Below are 17,856 nucleotides of genomic sequence, written 5' to 3' on the forward strand. Positions count from 1 at the left end.
TTCTGCTGCCGTTCTCTGGCCCTGGAAGGAAATGGTGGGGTGTGCTATTGTGTACTGCCAGTACAAGGTCTGTAGGCAGTGATGCTCTGGTCAGTTTAATCGCATGTTCTGCTGAACCAGAGCAAAGAACAGGAATAAGATTTTTGCGATCATGATCAAATAAACCCCAAATTAATTATTTAAACAAAGCATTCATGTGCTCTGCATGCAGTTGTAATTCCAGCACGGGAGGAGGTGGTCTGATTTTTTCAAAAGAGCTTTGTGTATTTGCTGATCAGCGTTTTTGAAATCCCTGACTACACAGATAGTTTGGCAAAATTCATGTTTCTGTTTTGAAATTTGGGAAAAAAATATCCCAGTTTATATGGAAAAGAACATATTTTTTGTTTTTTAAATTAATCAAAAATTAAAAATCTTAGGTCAGATGAAATGTTCCATTTTCAACAATGGTTGTTAAAATATTCATGCAAAAATTGTAAGTCTGTATCAGAAGATAATTTTATTGTCAAAAATAAATTCAGATGGAAAGGCATGAAATTTAATAAATGCTTGCATTGTTGCTTTTGATTTTTTTGAATTTGTTGCTTTTTCAAACTCAAAATGCAACAAACATTGACTTATATTTGTCCATATTCTGTGTTTCTCGAATCTGTTCTTTTTTAAAAAAATTTTAATTTTTTTTAGACTCAGAAAAATACCTCCATCATCTGAAGCCTCACCTTCCAAGATGGGGTTTGCCTCCAGGACCTGCTGCTCAATCCAGGAGTGCTGGCCACTGATTGCCGCCAGGAACTGCAGAATCAGTTTTGTGCTTTCTGTTTTCCCAGCTCCAGACTCACCGCTTCAAAGACAACAGAAACTGAGGTCAGTGAAAGCCCTGCTGCATCCCTGCTGATGTCCCTCTCTCTGTCTCTGATGTCTCTGAACCTCTTGTTAGCGTGAGCAGGACAAGCCACTAAGGATGAGCTTCCAGCATCCCAAAGGCTGGTTGTATCCAAATGGTAGGACACACTACAGGACAGCTTCCAGCCACGATACAGACTTACTTTCCAATTCACACGGCCAAATTTTTGTTTGGGTTTGGGTTTCTCCAGCAAATACCATCATGAGATCAGCACCAAGAAGGACAGGAAGCACTTCCAGGTGCATTCACCATACTTTGAGCTTGTGGTCCATGGGTGGCTGGTCCCATGGGGCAGCTTCACCACAAGTTTTGAGCTGCCAAAATGCACTGTGAAACACTGTGAACATGTGGATGGAAGACCTAATGCCTCCTTCTAACTTCTGATTATGTTTCATGCGCCGTTCCCCACCAACCAGCAGCTTTTCCCAGGATATGGCTCATTTGGAAAGCCACCAGCTCACCTTATGATGCAGCACTGGTCCTTGTTGTTGCGCTGCATGTTGAAGTAGCAGTTGTCAGCAATTGCAAAGATGTGTGGTGGCATCTCCCCGATCTTCTTGTTGGTGTACAGGCGTATCTGCTCCGGTGAGTAGATGGGTAGGAGCTGGTAGGGGTTTACTGCCACCAGTATGGAGCCGGTGTATGTCTGGAGGAGAAGCACATGGAGGTTTATGGGGACGGTGAGGCATGGCTGAGAGGTTTTGGCAGCTTGGATGGAGTGTGAAAGCCAGTAAAAAGAAAAAAAAAAGCTGGATGAAAGGTGATGTTTAAGTCAAAAATGCTTGCAGGGTGGAGCGTGGAGCAAAACTGGAAGAGAAGTCCCAAGCTACATAAATCAGCTCATATTCATTCCTGCTCATGCACAAAATGGATTCAAGACAATTCATACTTCAGATGTTCCTCAGTTAAGCTTCAGGGTTCCAAGTCAACCGTAGCTGCAAAAATATCCCCAGAGCCAGCACACATCCACACATACCTCGTGCACTGCATGAGAAACCAGGGATGAAAAGGGCCTGGAGACCACTGCCCTCAAACCAGGACCTGCTGGATCTAAACTGTTCCTGACAGAGGTCTGCTTAACCTGTTTTTAAATATTCACAGCTAAACCCTTTTGTTAAACTTCCATTCTCCACTACCATCTCTGTCTGACTGAACCTCTCCATGCTGCAATTTAAACCTTGTCCTGAGACACGGGGATGGCCCACAAAGTCCTGACACATCCCTTCTTGGCTACTTCTGAGTTATTTTTGAAATGGACTTTTGTCCATCCTGTGTTCTCCGTGGCACTCAAATGAACAAAGCTGTCCTGGGCCTCAGGCACCAAAACTCTTTGAACCTCATTCATTTCTGCCCTTCCCAGAGACATTTCTCTCAAGCCTCTCACCAAAGGACTCATGGTCTTTGCCATCTCACTCAGATGCAGCCCTGATTTTGGGAGGTTTGGCCACATCCCAAGCTGAAGGATGAGAGTTGGGATGTCCTTCCCCAACTTCATCCATCTAAAAGTTGTTGCCTAGAGCAAGCAAGACAACAGGTCTCCACCTTGGGCTAACCAAGGACAGTAGAATGAAGGCTCATCCAGGAAAAATAAACATCATCCCAACATAAAAAACATCTCACAACTTTTCAGCTGCATGATCTGAACCCAAAAATAAGCCTTTGGCAGAAAGAACCAAAGTGTCTCAGGCAATGATGCTCGTGAACCCTGAAGACTGTCTCTCCATGCTCTGCTGGCTGCTCCTCTTTTTGTGCATATCTCAAACTTGCTGATGGATAAAGCAAATCTGAGCTTCAGAAGACAGCGAAATAACTACCAGTGCTGGTGGGAGGGGAGAACCTGGCAGCCCCAGGTTGAGTTGCTCCCTGTATAGCCTGTTATTTTCCTCTCAGTCATGATGGAAATGGCCTGAGTGGGGTTAGATGATAACTTCTTTTGCATCATCTACACTCATCTACATCTCCATCAGCTGTGGCTTCCTAAAAGACAGCCAGTAGGTGGCAATTGTGTCCTATGGGAGGGATGCTGAAAGCCCTCCCAGGCTGTCACTTCGCAGCCAACGCCAGAGAAAATTAACAATTTTCTGTTCAGCCTAGGTGAGGTTTAAATTCACAGAGGAAATAATAGCCCTGTCTGTAATAGCGGGTTACATGGCAGGAAAGAAAAAAAAAAAACTCTTTAAGCTCAAGGACACAGTTGTCACAAATACAAAAGGTGGAAATTGGCTGTGAAATAATATAGACTGGATATTAGGAGAAGCTCATGAAGTCCCTGAGCAGCTTTCTGCAGGCAAATGTAAAGCTCAGAGAAGGGCTGTGCTCAGTTCCTGAGTGTTTTTTTTTGACACCAAGAATCCCAGTGACCCCTGCGTTCCCTTCTAGTCCTGGGTGAGAGACTTGTGAGACTCTTTTCCTCTTCATATTTTATGACCAAATTAATTTAAGGAGTATTTCTAATTTTCCCGGAGCATCTTCTCCAAAAAAATGGACTCCGCAGAAGTCTCTGAAATCCCGTGTTTCAGCCACATTGGCCTGCCCTGCCCCAAATGCAGCCGGTGAGCCTATTAGGGGAGTTAACCATTAGTTGCAGGAATGTTTTCTGGATGCTCTCGCTGACCCTTCCCTTGTGATCTCCAAAAGACTTTGTCAGCACAAGCTCTCATGCTATTGCTTGCTGTCCCAGGTCATTCCTGGTTGATGAATACTCACAGTTTGCCCACTTCTCGTAGCTGACAGCATGCAAAACTCTGTCTGCTTTGCTGACGAGGGGCCAAAGGGCACCTCTAAGGATATATTACCTCTTTGGTTTCTATTGTTGGGTGAGAGCAAAGCCTCTCTGCCTGGGGAAAATCAAACTCTACCGAAAGGCAGAGGCTCTGCTGACCACTTACATCAGAAACCACATCTCAGTGCAAATGCATTGCTGCCTGCATGACCTACATTGCAAGTAGCCCTAAACAAAATCCTTTCTGAGCCTGCTTCCCTCACTACTCAGAGCGCTGTGGCTGACTTCCTCTGGATTTTTATGGGGTTAAAGCTCTACCAAACATTACTGCATTTTGGCAACAAGAAAGCAGCAGCAGGCATTGCTTTCACCTCCAGATAAAGAGATTTAACCTTGCTCAGAGTCCAAACTCCCACCAAATACCCTCAATATTCAGCATGGTTTCTCCCAGTGCATGAAAACCAAGGCATGGACAACAAACCCTCATTGAAGTTTTTCACATTTTGATGCAGAAGTTAATTTCTTCCACATTGAGGTCATCACTGAGAAGCACTTAAGGCGTTAACCACCCAACACCACACTTTCCAGCTCTGGGAAGGTGTCACAACCTCACCACAAGGGCCAAGCTCTGCAGCAAATGGCATGATGCTGTCAGTGCATTCGTGAAGCAGCAGCAATGGTAGTGCAAATTAAAGGAGCATGCCACGATGGGGAACAGAAAGAAGTGATCCAGTGGATGGCATGGCAGTGGTTACCGGTGACAGCTCCACGAGTCAGTACTTACCCTCCCGCCGCAGTTTGTCTTACGAGTAAAACGTGAGGGAGGAGAAAAAGGAAAGTTATATTATATAAAATTATTTTATATAAAATATAAAAACGTGTTATTAGAGCAGAATCACACTCTCCATAAAGATAAAGGGATGAGGAAACAAGGTGGACAGAAGACCTGCTGCGAAAGTCATCCTTCACTCAAAAGGCTTAGCAATCCTATCAGGCAGTGAAGGCAAAGTCACATTGAACATCAACGTCTTTAAGACAGAACAAATTATAACTCAGGGAAAAACAAAAACCAAAACAAACAAACAAACAAAAACAAAACAAAACACCTTCTCAGAGGACTGTGTATCCCTACACACATGGCATCCATATGGTATCTTGGTTCTGCAAAACTGCCATCAATATTTATCATGCCTGGCACCAATTTACTCCACAACTTTCAAAAGATGAGACCTAAGGTTGGGTTCCTGATCCTCCAACAACCCACACGCAGACAGGGATGAGGTTTTGTGCCTCTCTTTCAAGCTATATGTGCTCTATGTCATTTTGAGAGTGTTATTCTGATTTTGAGATTGAATTAACTGCTCTGTGGGCCCCAGGATCATGGGCTGCCCCTCCAAAGCCATCAGTGGTGCAGAGCAATCAAAGCACAGAAACCTGGGACCTCTGTGATGGAATTGCAAGTGGCTAAGGCCACAGAGCTGGTTGGCCTTAGGAATGGTTGTAACAGAGGAATCTTGTAAAGGAATGGCTGCTAAAAGACTTGGGTGTGAAAATGAGCTGTTTGGAGGTGCTTCTCTCCAAGGATGCATTTCATAGAATCAGAAAATCATTAAGGTTGGAAAAGACCTCCAAGATCACCTGCTCCAACCATCCCCCTACCACCAATGTCATCACCAAACCCTGTCCCCAAGCACCATGTCCAACCCCTCCTTGAACACCCCCAGGGACGGGGACTCCCCCACCTCCCTGGGCAACCCGTCCCAAGGCCTGACCGCTCTTGCTGAGCAGAAATGTCTCCTCATTGCCAACCTGAGCCTCCCCTGGCACAACTCGAGGCCGTTCCCTCTGCTCCTGGCCCTGGTTCCCTGTGAGCAGAGGCCGACCCCCAGCTCCCCACAGCCTCCTTTCAGGTATTTGTATAGAGGATAATTCTGCCAAACAACACTCTGCCCAGTGCTCATTTGTGTTCATAATCCCCCCGGGGGCCCATGAATAGCTTAGAGCTCAGAGCCTTTGTGAAGGAGGAAGTTTTATCTGCAGGCAATCTGACACTACACACGTGAAATCTTATCTGGGGACCTCTCGTCACTTAGCGAGGCAACAGACACTTGCCTGATGACACAGGGACCCCCAGGAGAGACACGGGGACACCACTGAAAAAATATCCAAAAAATATCCAGTTTCTCCCCAGGGCAAGTGAGAGCTGTGGAATTCCACTTCGTGTCACTGCAGGGTGCCCATAAACAAGAGGAAAAGGGGTGAAGCTCAATGGATAAATACATGTTCACTTAATAAGCCAATCACCTGCAAATTAATGTCTATCTGTACATTCTGGGTAGCGTTCAGGATGCCTGAATTTAGTTATCCACATGAGGGTTACATCAAACTTTGAAGCTGGACATGCTTGCATGCCTTTGGAGGACTGTAGTCCTCCAAACCCCAGCTTCCCTTCCAACCTAACCTTTTCTGTGATATCTAAGTTGCCTTTTCAGTAGCTGTGTCCCCTTCCTCTAGAGCTGAAATTCACACATGAAAGAAAAAAAAAATGCATTTTGTAGAGCCAGAGCCAGGGGGAGGTGGTCAGCCATTTGAACAGCCTTTATAACCAAGTGATGGGTTCTCCACCACTGCCCAGCTCAAAAGCAAAACCATCCTTTCAAAAAGCACTGGACAACAAGCAGAACAAGCAGACGATACATAGAATAATGTATATGGTCTGTTAGTTTATGCTGTCTAGTAGGTCAGACTGTATTACAATTCCTTCTGGCCTGAAAATCTTGTAATCTCTAGAGCCTTTTAAAAGTTAGATCCCCAAAAGCCTTTGAAGGCATAGCAGGAGCTCAAAAAATACCAAATTTTCCATATTTGTATAGGCTGTTTGAGCACCTTTGCTACTGGCAAGCACACATACTCTTCAGTTCTGCCCCCTTGATTTCTGGATGCCTCCATCCTCCATCCCTTGCACCTCCAGCAGTTGCTGCCTTCACCCACCTGGGCTGAATGAGTTAATGGTTCAGTGGGAGAACACAGCAAGACCTCATCAAGTTCGTGGTCACCAAAGGCTTTAGGATTACTACAGCCTGCACGTGGCCTGGGTTAAACTGCTTATTGTGCGTGCATAAACTTGTGTGTCCCAAAAACTTCTACAGGGGCTATGTAGAGAGGTAGGATGGACTTTGCCCATTTCTTAAGGCATGGGGTCTTCAGTTTGCAGTGGGGCATCCACAAACCTTGCAATGTCTCCTCTACAGAAGGACATCACATTGAGGCAGAAGCCCTCCATCATTTTGGTCCTAGAAACCCAACTTATCTGAATCAGGGATCCCTCCCCAGAGCTAAGAAGAGCTGGGGATGAGGTGCAGAGGAAGAGGTGGATGCGGGGAGGACACTTACATAGATGAGATGCTCCCGGTAGCGGATCAGCAGGTTCCTGAGGATGCCCGCCTCGTTCAGGTCCCCCAGGCGGATCATGTCCTCCACCCCGTGGATGGAGGTGGGGTGCATGGGCTTGATGTGGCTGGCATTCTGCGGGGAAATCCAGTGCTCCTGGAAGAGAATGAGGGCAGAGAAAGATAAGTCACAGGAAGAAAGGAAAGGTCCACCCCAGGCAGAGGGACCAGGTGGGAGAACATGCATGGAAGAGCACGCAGACCACAGCTCCTATCCCCAGAGCATGACAGAGGCTCATTTGAAAGATGCAGAGCAGAAGAAGGAAAACATTTTTTGGTTTACTGGAGCAGCAAGAGACACATGACATTAGCCATCCTGGCAGGAACACAATCCAGGGCAGCGTGGGCATCCAGCGCATCAGGGGAGTTTTTAACAAACACCAGTCTGTTCATCCCTTCACACTACTACATTTCCACATCACTGGTTAGCCCTCTGCCACAAAATACTGCTAAGCAGTGAAAAGATGTTTTAGAAAACTAGAGAGAGGTGTACAGGAGTGGTAAATTGCACTTTTATTGACTGAAAGCCATTTAGATGGGTCACTTCTAAAGGGCTCCAAAAGCCACTGCAAATTGGACACAAGGATCCGTCTGAACCAAAGCTTCTCTCTGCCATTCTTGAAGGGAAGGAGAGCATTCACAGTTACCTCAGATGGGATAAAGAATGATAAGGGACAGGAAACCTCCTCAGTTCACCCTCTGCTTGTGATAGAGATGTTCCTTTATCATATCAACCACTTTCAGAGGTAGAGGTGGGAAACTGAGGGAGAAATTGTCTTTGGGCATGTCCCGTATTGGCAGGGGATCAGGAAGGAATGGATACAACAGAGGAACAACAGCTGGAGGTGGTTTCTCTCAAAGCCCTACCCATGTGTGTTTTGGAGGCTCTCTGTCATCATTATACTCAAGAAGCTTCTCACGATTTCACTCCCAGTACGGCCACAGAAAGAGGAACACAACGTTATCTCGTCTTTACAGTTGATTTCTAAGGATATTTCTAAAACCATCATGACACTTTCATCATGAGCATCCTTCCTCTTATTTCTGGAAATATTGGAAATGAGCAAAATTAGATCTGTTAACCGTGTTTGAATCAGAATGTTGTCTCCTTTTGGTGTTATGGGTTGTTCCTCCCCAGCCTTTGAAAACTCTTCCCCCATTTCATTTTATTTTATTTTTAGCCTGTGTTTTCCTTGGCAGGAGTTTGGTTTAGAGCTGGGACTGTCTCCAAAGCTGTGGCCCTGTTCCAACATCCACTGGTACTAATGGAGTGAATCCCATCATCTTTAATGAGATACGAATTGAGTTTTGCTTTCAAATAGCACCTGAGATCATGCTTTTAATCCTACCTGGGGCTCGTGCATGCACCAGACATAGAGCTGAAAAGCCCAACCACAACCCTTTATACGTACGTTGCCTTCATCGTCCACAACTTGGATCTGTCCGGAGTCACACAGCTTAACCACCGCTCCAATGGGGACATCGAATTCCCGGCCGGTTTTGAGGTCCATCCACACATAATCCCCCTGCAACCAAAGAGAGGACAGTGACACCTGGTGCTGCAGAAGGCTCAACATCCCTTGGGATAGAAGATGCTGAAGTTTTCCAAGTAAAACATTGCTACAAGACAAGTGACTTCCTTTGCAAATCACACCACCCCTTCTCCCCAAACAGGCACTGGGAGGTAGAGCAGCAGGGTGGGAGCAGCGTCGGTTTTTACCCAGCTAAAAGGGGATGAGAAAATATGGGAGAGGCAGGGATCCTTCCTCTGGAGGTCTCCCAGAGGCAGCAATTTGCAGGTGGGCTCCTTGCACGTGATGCTGCTTGGTGGGCTGTATCTGCTGGGAGTGTGCTGGTCCCTTCCTGAAGCCCTGCAAACTTTTAGCATCCAAAACATCAAAGGAAAAGTTTAGTGACAAGTAGAATGAAAAGCGGTGTCCTTTTGAGTTTCAAACGTGCCACCTCTTTCATTTGAGACCTCTTTGTTTTTGTTTTGGGAGACGGAGCAAGCAGTTAACCCCTATCCACCCACTCCGTGTCACTGGTGATCCTACAGACCTCTGCCAGTCCCGCTCATCAGCTCTGCGGGTATTAAATTACTCGAATGCAAAAAGGGTTTAAAGAATTATTTACTTTTTTCCTCAGTCCAAGAGCAAAACCTGAAATAACCCAAAACCAAAGTCCTGAGCAGGATTCTCTGAAACAAGGCAGAATTATTTTCCACCTCTAATTCCAACGTGATGAGGAACTCCAGCTGGGAGCTACCTGGTTAAATTATCATCAGGCATCTTTGCAAACAACAAGAAGAGCAAACAGCAGGAAGGATCCCTCTGAATGTACACTCCTATAAGCTCTGTGAGCAGCCACTACCAACCTTTTTCCGTGGACAGAATATTTATGGATTTGTTTTGACACCGTAGGCTGATGAACAACCTTCAGCCCCACTCTGGGCAGTGGGAATTGGAGACGTAGAGAGATACAAAAATGGTCAAGCACACTTCTTTCAAGTCACCACTCCCCAGGACTTCAGATAGATGTTAACTGGGGAATGCCACTGGGGTGTAAGGCTATACCCAGGGACCAACACACGGAGAAATGCTACACACGAGGAGTCCCCAGCCATTTTGTAGTAGGCTCCATGCTTGGAAGCTGTTTAACAAAGTCATGCTGCTTACATGTAGCTGAGGAGCCTTTGTCTGTGTTCCCTTTTCCTCAGAAGGCCATGCTACAGAGATGTAATAAATATCTTCGCACAACTCATTAAAAATATAATATTCAGATCTTTTTCTTGTTAGCTGTCTTATCTCACATCCTATAACTCGATGGAAAAGGATTAAAAAAAAACACACATGAATGCAGTGTCATGTGCAGATCCATTATAAATCAACTTATATTAATATTTATTTCTCAGCTCCTTTGATCTAAGACTCTGAAAGCATTGCAGAGCACTCAATGCTTTTATCCTACCTGCAGAGCTGGGCAAATTCATGCACAGTGTGGGTAACTTGATCAAGGTGTCAGCAAGAGAAGAGGTGGGGAGCTCAGTCCCCGCTCAGCAGAGAGCCCTTCTGACACCTCAGCAGCTGTGTGAAAAAGGCTCTACATCAAGAAAACAAAAATTGTAATGCTGCTTTTTTTAATGTTTGCTATCCCCAAAGTAAATTGCTTCTGTACCACGCCCAGGATAACTCCTGTGCTTTGCCTGCCTAATGCACAACGTGCTAGTTCCCTCAGAATGCTCTTTCTAAACACATTAAAATGTAGTTCTTAATACTTAAGCAAGTAGTTTTAAGCAAAAAAAGCAAGTCTTATGGGATGGGCTAAGCTGGTAAGCTCAGAAAGGCCTGATGTTGAAAAATAACATCACTCATTAAGGCTTCTGACTTAATTTCATTCCCCCACTTTAATGAATTTGATATAAAACCCATGGAAATCAGTTACACTCCTTCTGTTGATGCAATCGCTTTTGGATCAGCCCAAACAACAGCAAATGTTCTGGGGATTTTAGGGCAAATCAGGGTGATTCAGCTCCAGTGGACGGGCTCATAAGTTGCATAACCTTCCTCATGCCTGGCCTGATGTTTGTTTTCCAAAACACACAACAGAGCAGTGAGACTCCCACCAACCTCTTTACAATATCGACATGGCCCAACTCTTCCTCCTCAAAGCATCTTCTAGGTGCTAGAGACCTTCCAAGTGCTCTGGGGCAGATCCTGCGCTCAGGACCTTGCACCCTAAAGGCAAGGACAGCCAACCAGAGGTGCAAGAAGAGGGGGCACCAGGAGGGGTGCACAAAGAGGTCGTCTCGATTTTGGATGAAGATCTTTAGGAGGAGCTTCGAAGGGCAAAGACAACGACGTTGCACCATGGGGGAGCGATAACGCTCAGGACGAGGGGTCGCAAAGGCTCAGGAGGAAGGCGAGAGGAGCTGGCACAAGCAGCATGAGGGTCCCACCAGAGAGTGAGGTGGATTTCAAACTGGTTTGAAAGCTCCCAGACACATTTATAGCCTGGGATTTTATCTTACCGCTAAAATCGTCGTGGGCTTCAGGGCCTGGTTGACGTTGCGGAGCAGTGTCCATTTGCCCTGGTCTCTGTCCGGGTCTTCCACCACCTCAGGGCACGGCTGCACGAAGACAACTTTCTTCCTTTTCAGCATTTCCAAAGTCTTGTAGCAGTATTTGGCCCTCTCTTTTTATGTGTATCCCACCATGGATGCCAGAGAGCCGCAGACAGTTTGCTTTAGACCTCCAGCACGCCTGCTGGGTGCGAGACACCCACTGACCTCATTCACAGCACGGCTCTTGGGACAGATCCACTAGCAGAAAAATTTCCACGCACCAGCCATGGTCCTCCACTGAATGCCAGTAGATGGCTTGGAGCCTCAAGGTGAAGCCAACAGCTTTGCTCCTCTTCTCTTCAATTCTCCCAGTCCTTCCAGGAAGGGGTGATAGTTGGTCAGGGACCTGAAGGACTCCGCAAGCACCAGGGCTGGAAGAAGGACTGCAGGATTAGCAGAAAACCTCTTAATTCCCCCAGAATTTCTCTCCGGTACCTTCCTTTCTTCGTGAAAAACCCGCTGCCAGCTTGAGGGCATCCAGCACCGAGCACGCTCGGGTGCTTATTAATCCACAAATGCAGTCGGTCCCCATGCAACACATGGCACTTAATTAACCTAATACCTTCACATACCAAATTAACCAAAGCGCAGCGGGAACTCAAAACCAGAGGCCATCTGCATTTTCTTTAAACTGATCACCTTGAGTAGATCCATAGCAGCTGAATTTTAAATAATTGAGTGGAAGGTGTTCGGAGCAGCACGGCCTCTGTGCCTATGTGTGAGAAGAGCACCTGGGCTGGCGACTAAAATGTGCTGAAGGCGAGGACCACGGGGATAACACCGGCTCTACAGACCCGCTTCTGCAATCTGGGGCCCAGCATCGTCTAGAGAAATGCTGAATCTAACTCAGCATCACTTGCACAGACCAAGACAGTGGTGTAGCTGCTAAGCTTTCCACGCCATTCTCATTTATCCCTGTTTTATTGTGAAATTCTACCCATGCCTTGAGTCCCCAGGGTTTCGGAGCCACTTGTCCGTGATGCAGAGGACATATTTTTGGTGGAAAGCTTTCTAGAGGAAGGAAGTCTTTGTAGGTGCCCTGATGAGACACAGCCACCAAGAACAGCTGTAGATGACACGTGTCAAACTCACACCAAGCTGCTTCTGCTCATCAGTGGACAGCAGTGACACCAGGGATGCAGTCCCAGCCTGGGGGGCAGATGATGGATTAACATCTCTGTAGTTTAACATTTCTGTAGGTTTACACCATGCTACGGAGCCCTAAGAAATAAGGGGTTTAATCTTTGTAGCTGTGAATTGATGTGATGAGTAGGTCAAGTCTTAGAGATAAGAAGACATTAAGGGTCTCTACAGCCTGCCACACGAGCAAGGAAAAGTCTGCATGAGATGTAAAAGTGATGCAGGGAGGAGACAAATCAAACATAACACTCCCATGGGAGATGTCAACATCCAGCATGACCTGAGCACACCGTGCTGTAAATGATTCCATTTTCACCTAGCAAGACCAAGACAGATGCCTGATCAAAGCCAATAATCAATGATGGGGTCTGTATGGGAGGAAAGACCGAATAAATGTAGATAAAGGAACCCATAGGATGAGCTCTCGGTCCCTGCCATGCTGCTGAAACTGCCGCAGTGTGTGAGAAAACAGAGAAAGAGCAACCAAGACATGGCAATTACTGCTCAGCTGCTGCCTGTACCATATTTCTGAGGCTCCACATCAGTGTCTGCTGCCAAAGAGTAAACTAAGGAGCAGCGATGTGAGATGATTCGCCCAAGGTTACCCTTGGAGCAAAGCAGGAATCGAGCCCGGGAGGCTGGATCCAGTCTGAGCAGCCCGGTTACATGAGCGTGCTCATCTTTTCCCTTGGGCTGAAATCCCACACATTTCCACTGTGCATTTTCTGCATCGTTCTCTTGTAGCAGGAGTTTACCAGGGACTTGTTAGAGCCACAGAGGAGCGTGGTGTTCACATGGCGTTGTCTGCATGGCCTCCTGGAGATGGGAAATCCCATCCTGCTAAACCTGGACTGGAAACCAGCCTCTCTTCTGTGTGCATGAGGGAGCAGGGAAACAGCACAAAGCCTCCTGTCGGCAAGCATTTTATAAGAGAACGTGCTATGCCTGATGTGGGAAACAAATAAACACGCTTAGAGTGATAAGGGAGGGATGCAGTGGAGGAAAACGAAGCTGTAGCTGGCTGGCAGCCTGGCAGCAGTGCCGTCAGGGTTAGGTTACAGCTCCCCGGGGTAACGTTAGCTCCTCGCTGCAGGGATGGAAGTACGAGCCCCAAGAGCCATCCTGGGCCCTGATCTGGGGATTTGCTGGATCTCTGCAGCTTCAGGTTCAGCTGAGAGCAGGGTGTCTGCTATATTCAAGGGAAAAAAGCAGCATTTCTACGGGTACCTCTCTATAAAGCAGGTATTTGAACAAGGTCAGATGATGCTGACCTAAAGGGGTGGGTGAAGAGCAAAGTTTGGAGCCAGAAGCCTACCCTACATGTGCCCAAAGCTAGGTATGATGACTCCTATCCCTACCACGGACGCTGAAAGGTCCCTGGGGCTGCTCTTCAGGGGAACTGACAGTAGTTGGTCACCCTAATAACTTTGCTGCTGCTTTTTCATAAATAAATAACATTTTCTTGCCAGTTCCTTGCAGCACATCAGGCACTGGCTGTCAGCCCAGGCAACGTGCTGCACACACAAGCTCTCTGAAGCTGAGGCAGAGATGCAGGGGGAGTCGTTAAATAATTCACTAATCAATGCACCGCTCGCTCAGCCTGTAACTTCAATACTGACAGCAGGGGGGGGAAAAAACAACCCACAAACGTGGCAGCAGTCTCAACCTTTTCCTGTTTGCTGCTGAGGGGCAAAAAGGATGGATTTAGGTGTGCAAGGGACGCAATGAGGCTGGGTAATCGGTGATTCCTACGCTCATCCCTGGCTTTTGGCAAGGAGTTTGTTGACTGCTCAGGATCTCTGAGCTCAGTAGTGGGTTTTAGGCGTGCAGACAAACACGGGGATGGAGCATTTAATCCGTGACTCGTAGCTGATGGAGATGTCTTAGCGGCATGGACGATGAGGTGAATCCCCAATCCCTTGATGTCGCAAGCAGATTAGGTTGGCCCCGGGTGCTGAAGGCTCGCACAAAAAGCTGACGGCCACCGCCTGGGGACGTGGCTGCAAAATCTGATAAGAAGTGGAACAGGAAATGAAGACTGAGCTTTTGAGCCCCCCAGACAGGCCCCGTCCCAAATGCATGTGGAATGGGGCCAAAGGAAGACAGCCTAGCGATCATAAGGCATGCAAATCTGCAAGGCTGGAGAGGAGAAGAATAAAATCAGGAGGAATCGGCGTGAAGTGCTCCTCGCTGGTCTGAGGGGGTGCTCTGCAGGATGGGAACTTGTAATTTGGCACTATTAATCAACGAGCTGTTCCTTCAGGTCCTGGGACTGGAGAATTTGCACTTGTGCCGCACTGGGAGCTCTCAGATCCATCTGGATCCTCCAAAAAGAGTCAGCCCAGTCCTCCCAGATAACCGAGGGTACATCTGGGAGCACCTTGGGCTGGAAGAGGAGGCACGATGCTCCCCTTGTGCTCAGCCACACAGAAGCAAGGATTTGGGATGTTCTCCGTCGAATGCATGCCATTCCCTGTGGCAAGCAAGGACGACGGGACTGAGGGAATGTCATCGCCTTGTCTGAACATGATTTGGGAAGGGGAACACCAAACCCACAAAAGATCAGACACAGAAATGTGAATTTGAAGTGACGTTTGTCATTCTGGCTCAGAAAGGCTGTTCACAGAAGCCAAAAAGCTATGACACAAATTCAATTGTTTTATCTGATTACATTCCTGGGGGAAAAGAAAGAAAGAAAGAAAGGAAGAAAGGAAGAAAGGAAGAAAGGAAGAAAGGAAGAAAGGAAGAAAGGAAGAAAGGAAGAAGAAAGAAAGAAAGAAAGAAAGAAAGAAAGAAAGAAAGAAAGAAAGAAAGAAAGAAAGAAAGAAAGAAGGAAAGAAAGAAAGACAGGACTATTCCAACATCTATGATTTAAAATCTCTTTTACTTTTCATATGTAACCTGTCAAAATCCCCTTTCAAACCTTCAGCGCATGGAGGCAGCTGATTAGCTTCATCTCTCGTGCTCTGGGAGCTCCTTTCACCTTCGTTTCTTTACTCCTGGTTCCCCCTTCCCTTCTCCTTGCCTCTCCACAACCTCACAGCCTGCAATTAGTTCTTGTGTACCGAACAGACATGGGACTGTAGTAATCTGCACAGCTATTCCTACATAAACAGAAATATAGACATAGCGTCAAGAAATGTTTAATCCTAGTAAAATGCTTTTTAATTTTATGCATTTATTTATTTATTTATTTTATTTATTTATTTATTTTGCAGATGGGAATAATCTATCCTAGTGTAAATGTAGATTCTTCATCAGAAACAAGTCTGTGCTAAGGGTCTGCATTAGCCAAAGTGGCACTGATACGTCTAGGCAAGTCCTACCATTTAAAACAGCTTCTCTCATCTTCGGAAATATTGAATGAAAGGGGAGTAACGCTGCTTTTCCCTCTTTTCCATGCTGGATCTGAGCAGCACTGCCTTTTTTGCACACTCCCTTTGCTTATGCACTGAGGGTTGTCTTGGTTACTGAGCAGAGTGTGGGGTCCAGAGCAAGGCTTTTTGCAGTTCAGTCGATAGCATGCTGAGGAAGTCTGTGATGTGACTGCTTAAGAGAGATGTGGACTGCTCCAGGGGGGTGTTTGAAAGCCCAGTTCCTGGAAGGAATGAGTGGCAGGTGAATGGGTTATGGAAAAAAATAAAAAAAAATCACGTTGGCAATAATTGTGGTCCAGGCTGTCTTGATACTGGTTTTTGTCCCATAGGTACCAGCCTCGAGGATGGTGGCCCCCTTCACTCCAAAAGGAGAAAAGATACTTCCAGACTTCAAGAAAATCTTGAGGTCATGAAGCACCTGGACATTTTTGTTATTGTGAAAGTGATAACAGAATAAGCCCCGCCAGTATCTGTTAAAACCCAGTGAAATCACCTGCATTTCATCGCTGGCTTCATGGGTTTGGAGGCTCCAGGTTTGGTTCCTTGCAAGGACTGCAGAATCCTTCTACAGGCCACCCTTAAAATGGGCAAGCAGGGAAGATTTGTAGCTGAATCCACTTGCCTGCACTCTTCGAGACCCTCCACCCCACCGATGGGTCCCTGGAGGGCTGAGGGACCTCGCATCTGCTCCATGGGTTCCCGATAGCACAATGCCAGCCCCATCTGCTGTAACTCTCTGGAACTGCCCAGTGCATCAGGAAGTTTGTTTCTGATGATTCCCACAGCTCTGAAGGAATCACTTTATTAAGGAAGGAGTCAGCAAGTCCAGCTAGACAAACCCTAACCTAGAGGCTGCAAGCAGAAAATGAGTGGAGTTGTAGGCTGGCTCAAGGTGATGGAGGTAGAAACAATCACAGTCATAGATGCAGTTGGCAGATTTAACCAAAATCCTCGCTTTGTTGGACCAGGACATGTACAGATGTGGGTGACTTCGAGCTGCGAGTGTGGGATGGGTTTGCAGCTAATGACTTATAGCTCACTGGGCACATAGCAAAGAGATCTGGGTTTCAGAGAGCGATGAGAAGCAACATCAGCCCTTTTCGTGCACTTGCAGACCTAGAAACCTGCCTCAAAATCCAAGTCCCACCAAACAATCACCAGTGAATAAAAACAAAGTAATAGCCACAGCCTGAAAAAAAAAATAGACCTATTTCAATACATGAAATTATCGAGACATAGCAATTGATAAGATAGCCAAGGGGACTACACATTATTGATGTTGTCCTAACTCTGGTAGCTGGAAGAATAAAGCCATAAAAGAAATAAGCCCTGCATGCTTTTGGGACCAAAACTAATTCCTGTATTCTTGGAGCTTCTTATTTTCCTCGTGAGTATTTTATTACAAGGACAGTCCATTCTGCATATGCTGCAGAGCCTGCATGAGGCGATGTTGACTCCAAAGGGATTTTGTCTCACACTTCATCCAGTTTACGACAAAAAGGTTGCATTATAAATGAATTATGTTAGATGTTACCCTGGGAACCAAACTTACAGTTCTTTTGGGGGTTTGCATGGTACCTAGATGTCCTGGACCAGCAATGGGCAGCTAATTGGTGCTCATGTAAAACCCTACATCATGTAAAGGGAAATTAATTCGTGTAAAAAATGCTCATTGATTTTATACTTGTTTTGAGATACTCTGGAACTGCTGCATAGCCTTAATTTTGAATCCACAAGAGTATTATTGCATAGATTCATTACACCTGTGTTTCTGTAAGGAACAGGCTGACAGAAAATCATCGTGGAAATATGGTTACTGCCTCTGTTGCCTTTTTCTGGATGCAAATGTTGTTTAACTGCAAGCATCCACTTAATGGGAAAGGGCTGCCTCGCACTGCATGCAGCGATTTTATGGGGTTAAGGGGCAGTAAAACGCCTTCACAAAGTGATTTGCAGATCGTGAAAATGCAGCGTGTGACCTTAAGAGCCACTGGCCAGCGGTGTTTTTGGCAATAAAATGGCTGGCTGGGTGCTGGGAGATGGACATAAATTGTTCATGTTGCATTCACATTGACTGCACAAAAGGCTTCGGAGCGGTGGTGTGCAAATCCCTGGCAGGGCTCTGCCCCACACAGGCACTTTTC

At 46.3% G+C, this 17,856-nt stretch overlaps 1 protein-coding gene across 4 annotated transcripts in view; it reads right to left on the minus strand.

Moving 5' to 3' along the window:
- The window catches only part of MYO7A (myosin VIIA), an 86,178-nt gene that overhangs the window by 47,036 nt on the left and 21,286 nt on the right, over nt 1-17,856 (minus strand). For all 4 annotated transcript variants that reach the window (XM_032203821.1, XM_032203804.1, XM_032203813.1 and 1 more), the window contains exons 3-7: nt 8,488-8,601; nt 7,020-7,172; nt 4,411-4,428; nt 1,366-1,550; nt 720-841 (exon numbers count right to left, since the gene is read on the minus strand). In XM_032203821.1, the coding sequence (XP_032059712.1) occupies nt 720-841; nt 1,366-1,550; nt 4,411-4,428; nt 7,020-7,172; nt 8,488-8,601 (592 nt within the window). The remainder of the gene's footprint in view (nt 1-719; nt 842-1,365; nt 1,551-4,410; nt 4,429-7,019; nt 7,173-8,487; nt 8,602-17,856) is intronic.

The sequence above is a fragment of the Aythya fuligula genome, chromosome 1 (genome assembly GCF_009819795.1).
Source record: "Aythya fuligula isolate bAytFul2 chromosome 1, bAytFul2.pri, whole genome shotgun sequence".
NCBI classification, from domain to species: domain Eukaryota; kingdom Metazoa; phylum Chordata; class Aves; order Anseriformes; family Anatidae; genus Aythya; species Aythya fuligula.